General features: G+C 39.8%; 1 protein-coding gene across 2 annotated transcripts in view; it reads right to left on the minus strand.

The window, feature by feature from the left end:
• dnah7 (dynein, axonemal, heavy chain 7) overlaps window positions 1–14610 on the minus strand; it is an 84736-nt gene that overhangs the window by 26543 nt on the left and 43583 nt on the right. For both annotated transcript variants that reach the window (XM_042426374.1, XM_042426373.1), the window contains exons 35-47: window positions 11694–11915; window positions 10255–10452; window positions 7571–7726; window positions 7202–7370; window positions 6076–6202; window positions 5388–5607; window positions 4582–5208; window positions 4077–4322; window positions 3642–3871; window positions 2974–3304; window positions 2507–2853; window positions 1580–1760; window positions 1195–1380 (exon numbers count right to left, since the gene is read on the minus strand). In XM_042426374.1, coding sequence (XP_042282308.1) covers window positions 1195–1380; window positions 1580–1760; window positions 2507–2853; window positions 2974–3304; window positions 3642–3871; window positions 4077–4322; window positions 4582–5208; window positions 5388–5607; window positions 6076–6202; window positions 7202–7370; window positions 7571–7726; window positions 10255–10452; window positions 11694–11915 — 3240 coding nt within the window. The remainder of the gene's footprint in view (window positions 1–1194; window positions 1381–1579; window positions 1761–2506; window positions 2854–2973; window positions 3305–3641; window positions 3872–4076; window positions 4323–4581; window positions 5209–5387; window positions 5608–6075; window positions 6203–7201; window positions 7371–7570; window positions 7727–10254; window positions 10453–11693; window positions 11916–14610) is intronic.

A 14610-nucleotide genomic window follows, 5' to 3' on the forward strand; every position in this document is an offset into this window, starting at 1 on the left:
CACACAGACAGATCATTAAAAAACATTACTAACGCACAGGTACACAGTAGCACTTAAACAAAGTGATTTTTGAAGGCATGAAAGTAAGCATGCATATATGCATACCCAATCACATGCATAGCACATAATTAAACATCTTAATGACAAAAATAACTAACTCACTCTCCTCATTTCTGTTTTCCAGCATCACAATGGCCCTCATGAGCTTTAGAGACTAGCTTGGTGTTGGAGACATGTGAGGCTCAGCAAGAGGTTTTAGTGCCTCAGTACCTGCAGAGTGTTTCCTTTCTACTAAACTGCTCTCAAGCATTTGACTTTTATTGGCCTGAAACAGTTCTGTAATATGCATTGGTTGCAGTGCGTTGGATAGAAATAAATTATTACTCTCACTTTTAATGGAAATGTTAACTGCAGATGTAACAGCTATGCCTGAGGACGCGTTAAAAGGGTCTTACTCAGAATCGTGCAATTTTTACCAAACTGCTTGAACAGGGAAATTGATCATCCTCTCTTTTCACAAGACAAGTGATGCGTTCTGAAGAACCACAACTGAAGCCTTGTAACTTTGTGATCTCTGACCAAACACACTCGAGTGACTCTGTAGAAAGACACTCGAGAAAGCCTGACCTGTGTCGTTGTACTCACAAACAAAGCCTTTAATCTACCAAAGTAGAAATAGGCTGGAGGGAAAATACAGTTCTGTACTATAAACACATTTAAGCTACATTTTTAATGAATAACTTAACACGCCCTAAAAATCTTGTGTTTGCTGACATCCAGTGGTTTAACTTCTCACCTTTCTGCAGTGATGTACAGGTGAACTCCAGGACCCTGTGGCATCACTATTGGGTATGGTTACAGGTGCAAAAAAGCACACTTTTAACCACATCCAGAAATGATGCTGGGTGTGGTCAGAGGTGAAACAGACTTGGAACTTTCCACCAGAGACGGCAGTGAAATACTACTTTTCACACTGGTGTTAAGTTATTCTTTAAATATGTATGGTATACTGTAAATACTGAGTAATTTTAGTACAGTAAATTAAATGATCAAAGTCATATTCTATAAGGGTGATACCAAAATCAAATACTTCAAAAATCTATGTAGGTGCAGTGCTTTAAGTAACATACCGTGAGTAATACGTCCTAAATACAATCCACTATAAAGTAAGTACTACCTAGTCTTTCCGGTTACCTGTCTGTAGCTGGAGGTGAAAGCTCCCAGGTAGGCCACTATGCCTGCTGAGATGAGGATGTCCCCAGTCAGGTTGTTATAGAGCTCTCCGAGATTGAAGGCCATTTCACTCCAGCGTGTCTTCTCTCCACCCAGGCCTCCAATCAGCTGCTCAGCTCGCTCCAGCTTCTTACTGCACAAATCCACCTGGAGGACATCGGAGAGCAAAAATCTGTTGCACTGTAGCATACCCATACATATCCACTCTGATCCATCTAAAAAGTTTGTTTTTTTTTACCTAAAATGATGACAACCATTACACAAAATCTAAAATCACACAAACACTCATGCAACTATGAAATATACATGAAATATGATATATAATATGAATACGAAAGCACCAAACCTGATTCTCCAGGTCAGCTTTCTTGTTTTTGTTGGCCTCCAAAGTCTCTTGAAGCTTTGCAAGTTTATCCTGTACTTCTTTGAGGGCAGCCTGCTTTTTCCGCAGGCTCTCCATGGCCACCTGCAGCTCCCCCTCAGCCTGTGCCAGCTTCTCCTTCTTCGGAGCCACCACCTTGGCCACTCTGAGACACGAGAAGCATTTCATTCAGGAGATTCACTCAAATCAAAATAAGTAAATAACATTTACAAAATAAGAAACATGTCAAGCTGTGTAGATTCTTGGATTTACTAGAAAGATGTGAAACAGAAGTAAAATAAACACTGCGATAATTGTGTCAATACTGTCAAAACACAATACGCCTTGAAACTTAGTTCTTCTTTACACATATACATTAGTTTATCTGCAGCAGTGGAAAAAACAAACAAAAACAACTGAAAAATGTAGGAAATAAAAATTATAATATATATTATATATTTATATATAAATAGCATTCATTTGGATTAAATTCTCTATTACATTCATGTAACAGTTGCAGGTCATACTATTTATGCCTCCTGTGTATTTTTTACTAATCAAATTCTATATTATATATAGCATATGATATAACATAATATGGTCATACTCCTCTTTCTAGCCCATTTCCTGTCTCTCTGTACTTTTAAAACTGTCAAATAAAGGCAAATGAGTTGAAAAATATATAATATTTAAAAAGCTAAATGATTACATCTTGGATTTTGGATGAATTGTTACATGAATCACTTTGGATGTAAAATATGTGTGGTACACCAGCACCAGGAAAATTATTATTCCTTCAAAGTTTCCCATAACCAAGCTTCATGTTAATCACTTAGAAAGATGAAACGCTCTCCAAAACTTTGTGAATATGCACCCATTTTCATAATACAGAAGGGGAAGAACATTACTTACTTGTCATACTTGTCCATGGCACAAACCCACTTACACATGCCTTCAGCTGCAGTGGATGCAGTTCGAATTTTCTCTGGTACAAAGTCTGGGTTGGTGATGTACTTGTTGCGGATGATGGCGATAAAGTTTGGGGGGATGTTGTCCTTGTCGTATTCATGGAGGCTCTGGAGAAACTTCATGTCTCCCAAGAGCTTTTTGGCAGGGCCCCAAAAGTCCTCCACTTTTTTACCTGAACCGGAGGGGTCTGGCACACGATCTGGCTTGATGCCTTTGAGAATGCAGATTGCCTCCATCACCAGCTTGACAGCTGTGGGCGGGCTTTTCATGGACTTCACTACTGTGATATCCTGTTGATAAAAAGAACCACATCTATAGATCTGCCCTCTGTACTATTCTATTGGGTCTGGGCCTTTGAGTTAGATGTAAGGGCACTATATATGGAAAACAGAACATATCGCTCCTCTTACCTGAGTGGTGAGAGTATTCAACGCAGACAGGGCTGACTCCAGGATAGGCATGGCTACAGCCAGGTCAGCATCACATTCATCCTTGATGGCCTTGGCAGCCATGGCTTGTTCGTTGGCCACAGCCTCATCTGCTTTCACCACCTTTTCTGTCTCAGCCACCTCCACAGATTCATGCTCAATCACCACCATCATCTCATCTACCTCCTTGCTGGCCACAAGCAGCTGCGGCTGTAGAGCCTCCAGCTCAACTTGCATGGTGGCCACCTGGTCTGCTGCTGACTCTAGTTTCTCAAGGCCCACCTCATAACGACGTTTCAGCTTCATCACTTCACTGCGCAAAGGACAGAGGGAGATAAGATAATAAGTCCTAATTTTACACATGAGAACACATGCATGCACACTGGAGTTTAGTGCAACTGGATTGGCTGTAAAATACTGCTGAGGTGCTCTTTAGAAAGTGACAAATCCTGAATCACTCAGTACTGCATTGAAAGTGATGCAGTACTCAGGATGTCCTGATCAACTTTTCTGTCAGAGATTCTGATTAGGAAACTTGATCTATAATCAGGTTTTTGTAATCTAAAGTAGCATCTAAAGTGACAAAAAATCAATTAGTTATTAAAAATGACTATCTTATATCTTAATCTCATTTTAAATCTTGAACTTACGCTCTTTTCGTCTTCAGCAGAGCTTTGAATGTGGAGATGAGTTCCAAGTATGAGGTTGGGGTGACATAGTTGTGGCGCTGTAACTCAGTCAAAAAGCGAACTGACAGTTCGATGGTTGAGGTGTGGAAGCTCTTGCACATGTTGATGCAACCTTCTCTGGTCTCATCTGTCATCTCCACGTCTTCCAGGAAGCGGCAGGCCACTGCCTGCAGAGCATCCCCTGGCCAGGTCTGACAAGAAATAAATGCTGTACTCTTACTGTGCCATACATACACTGTATTTTACTCTCTACTGTGGTTTACTGAATTCAGCTGACAAAAAAACACTTATGTATTTTATATATAATATTCTCTTACAATTGGAATACTCACTGTGATGATGCTAGAGTTTCACTAAAATACATACTGTATTCTCATGCAATGTACACACACTCACCTGGAACCAGTTAATGGTGCAGCAGTTAATGAGAGCAGGGAAACGTCTCAAGCGGTTCCTAAAGGCGTCTCCGATGGGACTCATGGCCAATACCACATGCAGCTGTGTGCGACAGCGCTCTACAAACATGTTAAAAAGGGACAAGGGGCTGCCGTCCGTCTGCTTTTCACGCTCACGCTGCCGGTCCAACACACGCATTCGTTCACAGATTTCCTGCTTCTCATCAACTGCAAACAGGTTAGGCACCTGGAAACAACCAAAATATAATAGAATGTAAAGAACACCTTTGCACCTTTTCTCTCTGTATCGCTATTTGATATTTGTCTATTCATCAAACATTCATCCATCTCTTAATCTATCCACACATCCATCCTTTTTTCCACCTCTCTTTCCAGCCATACTTATTTCTTTCTATCCCTCCATTCAGTCCTTCATTCATCAATCGATTAGCCCACCAGTTTAACTAACTCAGCTATTAATCCGTGTCCCCTTCCACCCATTTTACCTCACCAGTGTTGAGCAGGTTGCCAATGTCCTCCAGAAATGACTCCATTTTGATTTGAGTGTCTGTGAAGAGGAAAACGCCATGAGCTTCACCCTGTGTGGACTTCTTCATGATTAGCTTCAGGTCATCATGCCATTCAGTGGTCCCATAGGTCTTGGAGATCTCCACTTGGAAAAGCTCTGCCTCTGCCATATAGGCAGCTAACCTGGTGAGAGACTGACGCCCGCTCCCGCCAACACCCACTAGTAGGGCGTGTCCACTTGGCTGCTTGAGGATGCGGGAAATGCGGCACACATGCTCGATGGCAAAGCGGAAAAGTACCAGGTTCATGGGTGCTTTGCTGATGTTGTTGTACTCCTCCAGGTGTGACTCCACCACCTGTCGGAGCTGGTCAAGGTTGTGCACCTCACGGTAGTTACGGTCCTCGCCCTTAGGGTCATGGAAGTCGCAGAACATGAGGCTGCGCAGGTCGTCTTCAGTGACCTTTCCATCGTGGTCATGGTCTAGATGCATGAAGAGCTGATGGAAGTCTTCCTTCAGGTGACTCTGAGACACCACCTGTAAATGACTTACAAGCCAGGACCGATCTGTGTCGTGGACCAGCCGATCATAGTACACCCTCAGTACCTGAGAATCAACAAGACAAAGAGTGAGTGAGAGTGGGAAACAAATGTTAGCTTAACTGGGGCTAATGTAATGCATTTCTACTTTATTAATTTACATATTTCTATATTATTTGCATTTGTAAGTTAATTTAGTTACGTCGCTGTCAGGTATTTTCCATTGTCTGTTGTATAAAACATTACCTCATGCACCCAGAGCCGTTTGATGACAGATACTTCATCTGCAGTCTCTGGCCGCGACAAGCAGATGCCCTGAATGACCCGGGAGACATCGCGCAGATTGAACAAGTAGTGGGACTTTGTGGGTGTCGGTAGCAGGTGCTTGGTCGCCTCTTGATACACTGACAAGGTACTAGTAACAATCTGAGAGATCAGAGCTGCAAATGGCTTGGGGAAAGCAAACCTGTGGATGAAAGGGTTGATTCAAATGTAATTTTAACATTTGAAGAAGATACTGGTTTAAAATAGTCTCTTATATACATATGATAATGGTATGACCTCACCTGTTGCTAACATTAGGTGAATGCAAGAACAAGTTACACAATTTCAGATTGTTTCCCAGTTTAGTCAAAAAAATGAATGCAACATTGTTTGTGGTATTAACTAAAGACTTGGCTAATAAAATATATGCGATCAAGCATCTTGGCATGATCAACATGTTTCCAAAATGTGAAAAATTGCCAAAAGCTGTTAAAATGCAACTTATGAAATTTCTGTTTGCATGAGTGGTTGGGTTAATATGATCGTCTTCTGTGCACAAGTGTAGTGGTTTATATGTAGAGGTTTGGTAATGAACATTCCTTAACATATGCAATCACTCTGTGTCAATTGGATAAAAACACCTTGCAAATTACAGAAGGTATATAGTTACCTTATGGTGAAATGCCAGTCTATGATCCTGGAAAAGATTGTATACATGGTCTTCTCATCAAAATCATTAATGGTAATCATGTTGAAGTGGCGGAGGTACCGGGGCGTGACGGGGTTCCGCCCTCCACCTAAGAGACAACAACAAGAAAAACTCAACTCTTACACACAGACAACACCTCTGATATGTATGCTTCAACCGAGTTTCCTAGGTACTCAGTACAGTGTTTTTGATGGTATTCTATTATGGCCTGCAGTATGTTTTTGTGTCTATTTTATGTCTCAATGATCAAAATACAATATTCCATCATCCTGCAACACTCTGATACATGATTTGTTGACGTTTGGCAGCATTATTTCAGTATTGAAGATTAACAGGGCCAATGACCATGGCATTTGTTAGAGATGGTGTACAAATGCTATTATTTAACAGGTGACAGGTTTTGATTGTCCAAGGATGTTGCATAATACAAAGCAGCAACCCAGTATACCCCAGTGAAATAGCACCGATGGGTGAAATAGGGACAAGGATATGAGATATGGCTTGCAGCTTTATCATCTTGGCCCACTAATTATGGCTTGAATCAGTTCAAATCTGTTATCACGATCATTACTGAAGAGGGTTTATATAATTCAAAACACTTGGACACCAGTAAAATTTGCTGCTCTGTTGTTTTCCCTGGTGTGAGTTCAGTTTGTCCCAGGGCTATATTGAGCAGCAGCTTAGAAAAGCTTAAGAACTGTCAGCTCAGGCACCAGCAGCAAATACTGTAGCTGTGTGGGCACCTGAGAGTGGCACCTACCCTCTATTTCTCGCAGCTGTCGCTGCCAGCTACCTCAGTGGACATAGCTGCCTTTGTGCTTACGCTGGTAGTAGTAGCGAAAGTTGAAGTGGTAAACACTTGCTATTTGTAAACACCTTAAGCACCTCAAGGCGGTGAGAAGCTCCACAAAACAGCAGCTAGTGGTTCGTGACATTGATTCGACACCACTTCAGCAGAGGAAAAAAGTATTCACTTTACCCACTTAAAGATCTGCATCTTGTTGACCAATTCAGTGCTTTCAATCAGCATCATATCTATAACAATTGTGCTTCAAATTAACCTCAGGGTAGCACATTTACTACTTACCGGGTGGTCCCATAGCACACATGACCTGGATATCCACCAAGCTGATCATGGAGCAATCCTTCATGTCATACCAGTTCCAGTGGTCCAGCCACTGGCGCAGCAGCTCCACAGGGGGCTGGGCACCATAAACCTCCCTCGCTGGCATGTTCACATCATCCACAAACACCACCTGATAAAATACAGCATTCATTTACTTGAAATAAGATTCAATACTCTACATTTAAAAATCTTTTTGTAGTATTTTGATGGTATTTACAACTTTACAACCACCTACATTTGTGTGACTCATTTAATTGATACTGCACACTGAAAGACAAATAAATCATTCCTACATATAACATCAAATGAACATAATAAAAAAGGTTGTACCATTTTCTTCCCCAGTGGAGGGCCGAACACTCCTTTGCGCCGCTTATCTAGCTTGGACATAATAATGTTTTGGGTCTGCGCAGCTGTAGTCTGGGCTGAAAAGTTGATAAATAACGGGCTGTATACATCCTTTTGCAGCTGATTCAATAGGAAGTCCTGGGCAAAGATATCAAAAACATAAGCAGATTATCATCAAATCTAATAAAAAAGAACTCTTCTTTCAAAATGAAGCCAAAAAACAATGGGATAATTACATGGTTTGTGTAAGGCCTAATGACTACTAATGACTTATGAAGCACAGTCTTGTTTGCATTATCTGCCATGTATTAGTCAGGTGTTTTGCAAGACTGCTTTAAATGAGATCCAGGAATGACTGGATGAACCAAAAAGACATGATGCCTAAAGTGATTTACGAGTGTCTGTGAACATCATGGACTTAATTTAACTAATAAACATAATCACGGTGCTAACTTGCTGGATAACTGGATGCTCATTTGCTTGAAAACATTGGTTTTCAGCATGCCAAAGACACCCAGTACAGGTAGAGTACACATAAAATGATAATTTAAAATTTGATCCTGACAAATGGTTTTGATAAGCTTTATAATCTAATTAAATGTGGCATTTAGTGAGTGAGTCTCATTAAATAAAAATTGGATCTTCAGTTAATCCCTGAAAATGACTTTGAAATGAAGTAGGAAATTAGTTGCCCTCTGAGGACATGATCTGAAGTAATGTCAAAAGGGTGAATCTTTCATTTTGCATGAGGCTTTGCGAAAGGGCATTTCACTAAAAGCTTAAACAGGCTTTTACAAAAGGGTGTTTTGATAAAATGCCCTTTTGGACAGGTGGCCTTTACTGTTCACGTGTACAATTCTTACCCACAGACTGAGTAAAATAGAGCATAACTGGGATAATTTTATATCAAAGTTAGAATAGTTGTTGAGGACTGGTGAGGCAAGTAGTTATGATTGACATGATTCCTTTCATTAGGATTTTATTTATTTTTATAGTACTTTTATTATGTGCCATGTGTGTTAACAGCACAAGCTCTAGCTTCCCCTGTGAACATGTGTATAAGCATGCACACAATGCTCATACACATACTTGTGAAATCATGTGAGTAATGAGTTGCATAATTAAAGGGGACTTGTGATGTGAATGATCACAGGGTGCAGCCAAGGTGCATCATCATCCTCTTATCTGAACCAGTGGCACAGCTTCTCTCTGTCTCGCTGCAGTGCAGTCTGGGGCGGGCTTTTGTGTACAGTTGTCTGATGGTACTAGTGCCGGCACCATGCCCGTCATGTTCTCATGTTCTGAGTGCCGGTGCCCTTTTATCACTCCTGCCAGGTTTGGGATTCAGCCATGGTCTGCTGATTGCGGCATGGGTCAGAGCCGTTCTACCGCGCAGACAAGCTAGAAGTGGAGAAGGCTCCCTAGTGATATAATCTCTATTCACCCCAGAGTCTCAAGCTGGAGCACACTAATGGATGAACTAATGAAACAAAAGGGAGGAGGGGGAACTAGTCCTTGATATAAATAGCTGAAGGTCTGCTGAGAGATACTCAGTATTCCTCCAAGGTGGCCATTTCACACCTGGTGTCTGTAGCTGCGTTGCTTCCAAATGATTTGTGTGTTCAGAGCACTTCTCTGGCTTCCTGAGGCTGCAACTTTAGTGCTTAGAAATGAATGCTCAATCATCCTACGGAATGATATTGCAGTATTGGTAGCTGTGTTTCAAACACAGCCTATGCTACCACAAACACACAAACAGAGCCAAATGACTATGAAAATTTCTGCCTATAAAAACTGCTTAATGCTCAATCCACAATTCCCCTGGGGTACAGAGGACAACAAAACACCAAATAGAGGAAATAATAATAATGCAATCTGCAGTATATGTACATGAATACCATGAAATGATATGCCTTTGCTGAATTCATATGTATCAAATATGGGTGTCTACAGGTATCAACAATTCTGTGTACTACTTTTTAAGACTTATTTACTGCATCTAATGCATCTAATGCCATTATCAAACTAGTCATATAGAGAAACAGCTAGTGCACTTGCTGTAATTAAAAGAAATCAAAGCAGACCAAGGCAGCTCACACATATTAAAGTTACCATGTTAAATTTTTGACCACTGCTGGTGCTATAGAGTTATGTTTTTATGAATGGCTCCTAGTTTTGTTGTGTCTTGTGCAAGTGCAAAAGCACACATACTACTTATTTCAATAATTATCGTGCATTTTCAGCACTTTAAAATAACAGTCATTATGATATTTAAAATGGGCATTATCCTTATTTATGACAGCTACTTATGTTGTCCACTTTCAGTAATATTAACAAATATTCTGTCTGATAATGTTGAAGTTAACAATATCAAACCACCCCTAAACTGGACTGAGTATATAAGCATAGGAGGCAGAAAACACATTTTTTTAATTCTGCTGTTTGGTCACCTCACAGAATAAACGTTAATGAGTTACAGCTAATAAAACCTTCCAGAGATAATTGGCTGTCATTTCAGCCCTTAAAATAAAGCCACCTAAAAAGCAAAGCCTGTCTTAATATACTTTTGGTGCACATACCTTCTCCATCAGCATGATTTTTCAGTTTTTCCTTTCTGTTAAATGCAAAATGCCTAATTACAAAAATTTCATTAACAGACCACTTACTGTGATGTAGACACTCTTGCCAGTACCAGTGGGACCAATGAAAATAGTCGGCTTCTGGTGGGTGACGAGGAGTTCCATCAGTGCCATGTAGCGTACCGTGTTCTCAGTGGGCACAATTATCTCGTTGAACTGCATGTCCTTGTATATGGGGGGAGCAGTCTTTAGCTTATCTGTCCACAGCTCCCACCTGCCCTGTCCCTGTAGAGCAAAGTAGAGAGGTTGTATTTGAGATATAAAAAGGCCATTGTCCTCCTCCTTAATCAAAACTCACTTAGGAAAAAAAAAAACAGGTTAAACTCTGGAAAATCTGAAAAGAACTGAAATATAATAGAACCCTGCATATGTTTTAATTGGACAGTCAAAAGTTTGGACACACTTCTCATTCAAGCGAATGAGAAGGTGTGTCCAAACTTTTGACTGGTACTGTATGTAAAAAATCATTTGACTGTTGAGCCCAACAAGGAACATTTGCCCAAAACAAACAGATGCAAACTGATTTGTCTATATTTAGACATTAAGAATACAAATATTTGTGACCCTTTCCTTGTGTTCAGAATTGACTCGTATTAATAGCCTTCAGCAATATCAATAGTTGATGTATACAGCTCTAAGTAAATGGCTCTTAAACCAAATGTGGTATCAGTCATCCCTTAGCTATTTATATAATCCATAATAGTCTTGTACGGTTAGACTTTTCGTTTAAATTCATATCAGCTTGTGTTGGAAGATGAAGTATATAAAATTGACAACTGCTGAACACAGAAGTACGCTTCCTTGACCTGTGCTAATATGAACATTTCCTAGTATGATTATCTTGTTGGTGGTGACAGAAATGTGCAATTAAGGGTTTTTTTGTCTCTTAGAAGCTTTTGCATTAACAGATTAAACAGAACTACTGTATATTTCAAATCCTCTTTGATGGGAAACAAATACTGTACTGCCTGATTTTTCTCTTTGCAGTGCAACCATTACTTTCTCCACCATCCCTCATGATAAAAAAGGTATTTACTGGCAGGAAATCAAAGGTAGGTGAAACCATAAGACTGAAACTGAAGCATCCCGCTTTGTAAACGCCACTTACAGACAAAAAATGAGCATCCCTCTTCCCCAACCATCTGAGGAAAAGAAAAAACGCACACAGGCATTGTCCAGTTCCAAAGGGTTTGATGTAGAAGCAACTCTCTCTTGTGTTTTTTTTCAGATACAGTATTGAGGTAATTATGGTAACAGCAAATCTTCATCATCTCATAACCATTTGTATTATGTACTGTGATAGAGAGATATCTCATTTTTGTCACATACTTCACTCAGATTAACCTTCATTTTTCTATCAGCAGCTAATAAAAAAACTAGGAAATTTCACACTGTTTTTTGAGATATCACTCAGTGCTCTCAGCTGCATAATTATCAAAAGCAAAAGACTCTTGGAAGATGCCTACCTCTTTAATGAAGCGATATTGGTACACTGTGTCTGCAGTGGGTAGAGGCACTGTAAGCTGTTTAGGTGGAGCCTCAACAGTGGCCAGAATGCCGTGGCAGGCCCGGGTCTCCTCGCTTAAGGGGCCGTTTAGTATCTCCCTTACCACAGCGTCAAACTTGACACGACCCGAATCATCACAGCTGGCACCCACTGACCACACCAGGCAGAACACAAAGATGCCCTGTGCAAAAAGAAAGGACAACCATCTGTTTTTTTTGTTTCTAAATCACATTAATCTTTGAAAGAGACACTGAGCCATAATGTACACAGTGTGTGCTGTAATCGTAATTTGTATTAACTGGTCCCTGCATGTGGGTAGTCCTCAATTAGAGTCATTAAAGTAGAATTTAAAATTTTGTATGTAGTATATAATTTGTTTTAGGTAGCCTAAATGATATAATGTCTTGCAATGCCATACTTTTGGGTAGTTTTTAACACATACTGCATGAAAAACCCTCTATAGAGAAAGCAGTACCTACAACTGTCAGATAAATATAAGTAATTTACTGGAGAAAAATATATACTAAAGTAAATGGTGACAAAATCAAAGCACTTGCCATGAAACACTACATATGCCACCTCCCCCCAGCTGAAAATGACATTCTGTGCGTGGACTCATATAGGAAGGAGAGCATCTCCATAATCCGATGATTGGATACAGAATATCAGAAAACCCTCATGGACCAACACAAAACTACCCTGGGAACATAATGTAGGCATAGATTTTCCAGAAGAATTATGGCAACCTAGTCTGGAATGCATTCACTTGTCTTCATTATGCATAAGGCATGACCACTCTACGCCATATGTTTTGGTCTTGTCAGTCTCTAAACAGTGTGTGAGAGCATATTTTTGAAGTCTTTGCACACATATGCGGTAAACAAATAGAAGCTCATTTGAGCATTGCTGTTTTTAAAATGTTGCTCCAAACAGACAAAATCACAGCATCACAAGCAAACTCCATATCACTTGCCTCATTACTGGCATGGAGATTGATTCTTCTCCAATGGAAGTCAGACAAGCCTTCCCCCAAGGGAGTCAATGTTACCACTGGAAAACTTAAGATACTGTATATATATAACAGATGCGAAAAATAAATAAGTAAATAACATTCAGCATAACATGGTCCCCATTTTGTAGACGTTGTGGAAGGCCTATCCCTTTCAGGATGTCATTAATATGTTAGCAGATATCAGTGGCATTAAATGAATCCCTTACGCGAGTTCTGATATAAGCTGTCCCCAATGTAAACTGTGATATAAGCTACTGATGTTGTGGCTATAAGATAAATACCATGTGACTTAACAATTATATTGTACCCCTTTTATTTTGTGATAGATTTTCTCTATCTCCATGTACAGTACTCATTTACAGTATGTATTTGAGATTCTTACTTTTATGTATCTACTTTCTTCTTATTTTTTTCTCTTTCTTTCTGTTCATCTTAAACTCTTAGGAAGGGGGGATGGAGAGAGAGGGACTAAAGTGCTGTAAACCGGAAATCATAAATGAAGTGTTCAGAAAAAAAGATAAAGATAAGAGCACTTTAGTAAAGCACAACCCCTTCTTATTGCTGTAGATGTTCCTGTGAGGGAGGTCTGAGCACAAGATCAGAGAGAGAGCTGGAAGGAGTGAGTATCTTGTTCAGGGACATTTACTGCATATTAAAGAGTAAACACGTAGGGCTTCACCAAGGTTGCCAGTGCAGAATCTAAATGCTAGACTAACATGGAACATGTTGCTTGTAGCATAACATGTAAAATTATTGTTTTACTATATTCATCATCATCAATTTCCTGTGGACTATAACCCACTAAATGAACAAATTTATGTTTAAGATGCTGTTTGTAGGATGAAACTAGTTTACCAGACATTATCACACTGTAAAAGTCAAACATCAAAAATATAATTGCACAGACATGGTGTGCAAGTGCTCAATTGATGAAAATGTACTGTATAGCCTAAGCCAGTGTTCAGTGGTACCACCCCGATTGAAAAACGCTAGCCTAAATGAATCCACTCCCCCCAGTCATATTAATACTCACAGTCCTCGAGACACCGGCCGAGGAGGTGGAGTTGCAGCCATTTTCAACATAAGCCTATTAATCAACCCTAGACCTAAACTCAATCATAACCCATTTGAAAGCTTTAGTCTTTCACAACCAACCTGGAAAAGATTACTGACAATTCTATTTGTTATGGTGTACTACTCCTGGCCCATACTCTGAATTTTTATCTGAATGTGGACCTCGATAATGATGGCCTTAGCACTGCATTTATCTCATTATTAGACTCATTTGGCTTCTCTCAGAGTGTAAATGAGAGAGTAAATCAACCCACTCACTGTTTTAACCACACCCTTGTTCTTGATCCTTGTTCTGGCATATGGAATCGAAATTGAACAATTAATGATCTTTCCATGGAAGCCTCTTTTATTGGACAATTATTTAATAACTTTTGAATTTCTATTACTGGACTTCATGCCATTATGCAAAAATGTCTTCATTAGATGTCTATCTGATAGTGCTGTAGCTAAATTTAAGGAAGTCATATCATTAGCATTTAATTCAATGTCATGTCTCAATACAACAGAGACTCATATGCTAACTTTAGTCACTCTGATCATCTTGTTGATAGTGCTGTAGGCTCACTACAAATAACCCTCAACTCTATTGCCTCTCTAAAAGAGAAGATAATAAAACGAGAGATTAGCTCAATGGTGTAACTCCCAAACCCGAAAATTAAGGCAAACATCATGAAAATTTTAAAGGATATGGTGTTCTACCAAACTAGAAGAATCTCGTATAGTCTGGCAAGATAGTCTTAAAACATATAGGAAGGCCCTCTGTAATGCCAGACCTGCCTATTACTCATCA

The sequence above is a fragment of the Thunnus maccoyii genome, chromosome 11 (assembly GCF_910596095.1).
Source record: "Thunnus maccoyii chromosome 11, fThuMac1.1, whole genome shotgun sequence".
Lineage (NCBI taxonomy): Eukaryota > Metazoa > Chordata > Actinopteri > Scombriformes > Scombridae > Thunnus > Thunnus maccoyii.